Raw genomic sequence first — 6329 nt, 5'->3', positions numbered from 1 at the left:
TTTCTCAACATTTTTTCATTATCACCTCAACTTAAGGAGTGTTGTTAGACTTTTTTCCCCTAATCACTTTTCTCCCATGAAATTTTAATACCACAGATCTGCTATGTATCTATTTATGTGCTCTCTCTATATTTGTGCTTCATATATAAAAAGAGTAAGCTATTCTGTTCCCCTGGGGAGATGTGGCCCCCTTTGAGGATACATCCTTTAAAATAGTTCACGATTATTTTATGTGATGGCAGCCTCCTTCACAGAAAGTGGGAAGACGGTAGTCTAGCAAGTATGGGAGCTAATGCACTTCAAGTGCTCAGCAAAGTTCAGGGCCCATGGTGAGGGCTCAAAAAAATGAGACCCCTTATGGTTGTTCTCATTATTATTACATTAAGTTTGGTCACAGTGAGGTTTGTCACCCTCCCTCAGGCTGTGTGTGGATTCCCATGGTGCTTGAGGGCTGGTCAGAGGTCTAAGTCAGTCCCAGCCTGGAACTTCTACCAAAGCCGACAGAGTTTATAAGAGAGCAACTGAGCTGGGTGGGGACTGTGGCAAGTGGACCGACCAGGATGCCCCACTTAAACACGGCAGCTGTTCCCCAGCTGCAGCTCAGTGATGCAGGCAGGAGTGGTGGCCGAGTGGTGTCAGAACTTCTGATTACTCAGAAGCCAGGAATTTGGGATTTGGGGGTCAATCTCCTGATTTTGGAGCATTCACTCAATTAAACAACAGCTATTTGGACCAAACAAAAGAGATGAAATCAAGATCCGCTGACTTGTCCAGAGTCAGTAGCATAGCTGGGATTCCAACCCAAGTGCTCCAAACCCAGTGCTTCTTCCACGTAAAACAGCCCTCACTCGGCGCCTCACGACTCTGCCCACTCCAGCTGTTTTGGTGAGTCCCTCAGCGCCTCTACCTCCCCGTCCTCCTGCCTAGGGAGGGGGCTCCACGCTGGGCCATCAGGGATTAGGACGAATGCATTTGGCTCCCCTCCCCACCTGCCACCCCTTCCCAGAAGGGCTTGGATTCTGTCTCCAGATAAAGAAGGTCGGGACCTCCGAGCCTTGCTCAGCGGGACCCGGGAGGGTCAGGGGCTGGGAGGCTGGGCCCGGCCGGAGGAGGTGGGTCGGGTCCCGGGCGAGCGTGGGAACGCGGACCCGGCCCTGCGCAGCCCCTCCCGGCCCGGCCTCGGAGTCTCGGAATGAAACCGCCCGTTGTTCGCGCCCGCCCCGCTGACCCCGCCGCCCTGGGCACGGTTTTCTATTCGCCCGGGTCGCGGGTGGGAGGCGAGGAACGCCGGGGTTCACGAGCCTGGCTCCCCGCCAGGGCTGTGGCCTTCGGCCCCGGGGCCACGGGGCGGAGGCGCCCTGGAGGCGGACGAGGAGGACGCCGGCCGCGCCGCAGCTCCGCCATGGGCTCCCGCAGCTCCCACGCCGCCAGGATCCCCGACGTGGACAGCATCCGGCGGGAGACCGGCTGTGAGTGCGGCGCGCGGCGTCCGGGGACCCGGCGGGGCCACTGGGCGCGCCGGTGGGGGTCTCGGGGTCGGGAGGGTCTAGAAGCTTCGAGCATCCGGGGGCGCGGGCGGGCGCACTTTCATCCAGGGTCCCGGCTCCGGGCTTAGGGGCACCCAGGTGGCCTCGGGCTGGGATCGCGGCAGACGGCAGAGCCGCAGGCGGATGGGAGGGGTCCTTGGTCCCTCTGTCTCCTGGATCGCGCTGGTCTCATCCCGCCTGTCCCCATTCCGCCCGTTTGGCCCGGGGACCAGGGTGGAGCCCCAATTCCAGCCAGCCCTCCGCTCCCCCGCCCCACCTCCCGCGGCCGCCTTCTGGATGGAGGGCGCTCGGGGGTCCGGCCGCACCCCCAGCGTCCTCGGGGCGTCACCGTCCGTCCGCCTTCCCTCCGCAGTCTCGCAGGCCAGTCTGATCCGCCTCTACCACCGGTTTCAGGCGCTGGACAGGAATGAGAAGGGCTACCTGAGGTGAGCGGGGGCTGCCACCTTTGACCTCCCACCTGTCTCTCTGATCCCTTCCTCACCTTGACCACCTTCCGTCTTTGCCCCACCCCCTTTGAACTTCGACTTTACAGCCGCGTGGATCTGCAGCAGATTGGGGCGCTGGCAGTGAACCCCCTGGGAGACCGCATTATAGACAGTTTCTTCCCTGACGGGTGAGCATCGTCGGGGGTGGGGAGATGGGGGTGAAAGCTTGTTGAGGGGGAAGTTAGGGACGGAGGCAGAGGGAAGGCCGAGGTGACCACCTCTCCTCCATTGCTCGCCTCCATCCCCCACCCCACCCCCTTCCCCAGGAGTCTGCGAGTGGATTTCCCAGGCTTTGTCAGAGTCCTGGCTCATTTTCGACCTGTAGATGATGAGGACAACGGAAACCGGGACCCTAAGGAACCTGAACCCCTCAACAGCAGAATGAACAAACTTCGCTGTGAGTTTGTAGGACCCCCCTACCCAAGTGAGACCCCAGATTTACCACACCAGTGAGAGGCCCCAGGCACCACCCACTCCCTTTGTGAGCCCACTGGTGACTCCCTCAGCCCCCATTCTTACAAGGTGAACGTTTGCAGGAAGAGAGCCAGGGAAGACCCACCTTCATCTTCCCCTCCACTCTCTTTCCAGTTGCATTTCAGCTCTACGACCTGGACCGAGATGGAAAGATCTCCAGGCATGAGATGCTCCAGGTTGGAAGAACATAGGGCAAGAGATGTGATCTGTGCGGGCTGGGGTGGTCGAATGGAATGGTTGTGAGGGATGGGAGGGACGGTTGGTGGGTGAGAGATGCAAATGACTGGGATATTGGGTGGGAAATGGGAATGGGTGGGGTTGGAATGTGGATTAATTGGGAGATGAGGAGGGGGACATTGGGTATGAGGTTGGAGATAGACTGTTTTGTTCTCCATTGGGGGTGATTTTACCCCTTGAATGACACTGGCAATATCTAGAGACATTTTTGGTTGTTACGATCGAAGAGGTGGCTGGTGCTACTAGCACCTGGTGGGCAGAGGTCAGGAACGCTGCTAAGACGTCTTACGATACACAGGACACCCCCATGACAAGAAGTTATCTGGTCCCAAATGTCGATAGTGGTGAGACTGAGAAACTCTGGGATAGATGTGATGAAGTGGTGGATGGACTGGGGAATAGTTGGAGGATGAGGTGGGGAATGGGGTGGAAAATAGATGGATGTTGGGTTCTCAGGCTGGGGATGAGTAAATGAGCTTGGGCAGATTGTTGAGACGCGTGTGGGCTAGTGAAGGACAAATGGGGGTTTGGATCCAGAAGCAATGGGGGGATTTATGGGGGGGATATGGTGGGAAGTGATTGGAATGGGGTGAAAAGGGAATGAGGAATGGATTATGACATTGGTAGTAACTTCTGCGGTGATGTGGCTAAGGTTCGGGAGATGGTGCTTGTAGTCCCTGTGCCTCCTTTTTAGGGCTGTCTCTGTCTCTTCCTCTACCTCCCAGGTACTCCGGCTGATGGTCGGGGTACAGGTAACCGAAGAGCAGCTGGAGAGCATCACCGACCGCACGGTGCAGGAAGCTGACGAAGATGGGGATGGGGCTGTGTCCTTCCTGGAGTTCACCAAGGTCAGGATGCCCTCAGGCCTGGGAAGCTGAGATTAGGAGTCCCTAGGACAGATGGACATGGGAGATGAAGTTGGAGGGAGAAGGGCAGGAAGAGAGCGGTTCCCAGGAAATGATGGGGCCTTGGGGTTGGGAGAGGAGGTTGGAAGCATAGAGGTTTGGAATTCAAGCCTCTTGACCATCACTCATCTTCCCCCAGTCCTTAGAGAAGATGAACATTGAGCAGAAAATGAGCATCCGGATTCTGAAGTGACCCCCTTTGTGCCTTTGGACCGCTCACACAGACGGGTTTTGCTTGGTATTCATCCTCACGGAGCACAGCCCCAGTAAACCATATTCCTCCTTCGACACTGAGCTCTATTTAGGGCCAAGAAGAGAAAGCTGCAGGGATGTGTACTAACTCATTTGATCTCAGATCTGTGAATCAGCTAGAAACCTTTTGGTTGCAAGTAACTGAAACCCCAAATCAAAGGGACTTCAGTTAAAAAGTGATTTTATGGGCTCATGTAATGAAAAGTCTAGAAGTATCTTCAGAAAACTGGAGAAGTCTGGAAGTGTCTCAGGCACAGCTGGATCCAAGGGTTCAAATGATGCTCTCAGGACTCAGTTATTCTCCGTCTCTCAGCTTGGCTCTCTTTTGTGTTGGTTTCATTCTCAGGAGGGCTCTTTCCTCATGGTGGAGGATGACTACCAGCTGCTCCAGGCTTCCATCCTACTAGCTTAGTAATCCAGCGGGAAGAGATTTTCTTTTCCAATAATTCTAAGCAAAGAGTGTCATCAGCGCATCTGGGGCCTTGTCCCTTCTCCAGGCCTATTTGGCCAGGACTATGCCATGTGCTAGCTGCTAGGGCCAAGAAATAAGGTCTGAGGACTCAAAGTGGGGTAAGGGATGGCTGCTTAAAGGAAAATGAAGGGCTGTTATCAGAAGGGGGAGTGATGCCAGTCGGGTAAAACAAGAATATCCATTACTGTTAGGTTGACCAAACAGAGGGAGTCTTGAAGTCTGGCTTCTTAAATGGGTTTTCGCTGATCTTATGGGTGCTTGCCAGTATGATGGTGACGGGTTGTGGTGGGGAGAGGTGATGTAAAAGTAATAAACAAGACATACCTTCCTAGAGTGTGAAATAATGAAAAAGTTTGGAGAGTAATTTCATTTTTTTTTTCGTGGTAAGATGTTCAGACATTGACATATCACAGAGGAGAGTGGAGAAGTCTCATAAAATTATGAGACTCTATGTCTGTAGCAAAGCACACTGGCTGTACGTATAGGACATGCTGTTGGTGCCCTGCCCAGATCCCTTCCCAGGTCTGTGCTGGAGTTGTCTTGTACCAACACGTGGGAGCCAATGGTGTTTCTATCTTCCTAGCTCTGCTTTCAGTGGTGTCAGATTGATAGCTTGAAATTGCTGTGGTGGTTAGATTTACATGCCAGGCACTGGCAAATGCAATAGTCCAGGATTTTTCTGCTTGGGAGAGAGCCTGTAGTTAAATATCTCTCAGTACGTCAGCTGCCTGGCATTCACCATTATGGTATAAGCCAATGACTTCCTTTCCAGCTTTATTGAAGTATAATTGGTATACAAAAAATGGCACATAATTAATGTATGCAATTTGATGAGTTTGGACACATGTGTACACTCATATTACCATTACCACAATCAAGGTAATAAACATATCCATCATCTCCAAAAATGTCCTTGTGTCCCTTTGTTTTTTAGTTTTTTTTAACGTGTGTAGTAAGAACACTTAACATGAGATCTACCTGCATAACACACTTTTAAGTGTACAATAGCTTATTGTTAACTGTAGGCACTATGTCTGCAGCAGATCTCTGGAACTTGCTCATCTTGTGTACCTGTAACATTATACTCATTGAATGACAGCTTCCCACATCCTCCTCTCTCCACCCCCTGGTAACCACCATTCCATCGTCTACTTCTATACATTTGGCTATTTTAGATGCCTCATCTGAGAGGAATCATGCGGTACTTGTCTTCCTGTGACTAATTTCATGTAGAATGATGTCCATCCATGTTGTCACAAATGGCAGGATTTCCTTCTTTTTAAAGACTGAGTAATATTCCATTGTATGCATAGGCCACGTTTTCCTTCTTCTGTTCATCTGTTGATGGACATTTGGGTTGTTTCCGTAACTTGTTTGTGAGTAAAGCTGCAAAGAACGAGGAGTGCCGGTAGCTCATCAAGACGGTGATTTCATTTCCTTTGGATGTATGCCCAGAAGTGGAATTGCTAGATCATATGGTAATTCTACTTTTAATTTCTCAAGGAACCCCCATGGCTTCTTCCTACAAGCATGGGTGATACTCTGCCCGAGGGCTTTTCCTGCTGTAGGCATGTGTTCAGCTTGTGTGAAGGGCAAGTGGAAATGCCAGGGAGTCGGTGCCTGTCGGAGCATCTCTTAAGCAATGACAGATGGAAACTGGAGGATAACTCCCGTGCTTCCTCATCCCTCAGGGGGGATGACAGAGGCAGGTTCTCTTCATTCTTGGAAATCTCCAGCAGGTTTGAGCCCCAGTTGCCCACAGTGTTAATCTGCTTGTTAAGGTACCCTGTCTGGTTCCTTTTGTTCTGTTTCAGTCTCCCACTCCGCTGGGTCACTTCACAATTAAACAACTTGCTCCCAAATCCTTGTCTCAAGGCGCTCTGGAGAAACTCAACCTAAGATGTGCTAGACCTTCCAGAACACAAGCTCACATTCCTCTGTGGTTGAGGGTGCTCAG

General features: G+C 52.3%; 1 protein-coding gene across 2 annotated transcripts; it reads left to right on the top strand.

Moving 5' to 3' along the window:
* Positions 1-614: 614 nt before the first annotated feature.
* On the top strand, positions 615-5280 carry CHP2 (calcineurin like EF-hand protein 2). 2 transcript variants are annotated; one of them, XM_074346197.1, is made up of 8 exons: positions 615-885; positions 1318-1469; positions 1900-1972; positions 2080-2160; positions 2299-2429; positions 2621-2682; positions 3469-3591; positions 3788-5280. In XM_074346197.1, exons 1-8 carry the CDS (start codon positions 746-748, stop codon positions 3839-3841), a joined length of 816 nt encoding a protein of 271 aa, XP_074202298.1. In that variant the 5' UTR covers positions 615-745; the 3' UTR covers positions 3842-5280. The 2 variants fall into 2 exon arrangements, with proteins under 2 accessions (XP_074202298.1, XP_074202299.1); XM_074346198.1 differs by lacking the exon at positions 615-885 and having other exon boundaries at positions 1112-1469.
* The last annotated feature ends 1049 nt before the right edge of the window (positions 5281-6329 follow it).

This window comes from Camelus bactrianus, chromosome 18, assembly GCF_048773025.1.
Source record: "Camelus bactrianus isolate YW-2024 breed Bactrian camel chromosome 18, ASM4877302v1, whole genome shotgun sequence".
Taxonomy (NCBI): Eukaryota; Metazoa; Chordata; class Mammalia; order Artiodactyla; family Camelidae; genus Camelus; species Camelus bactrianus.
This window is presented reverse-complemented; position numbering and strand designations above follow the sequence as displayed.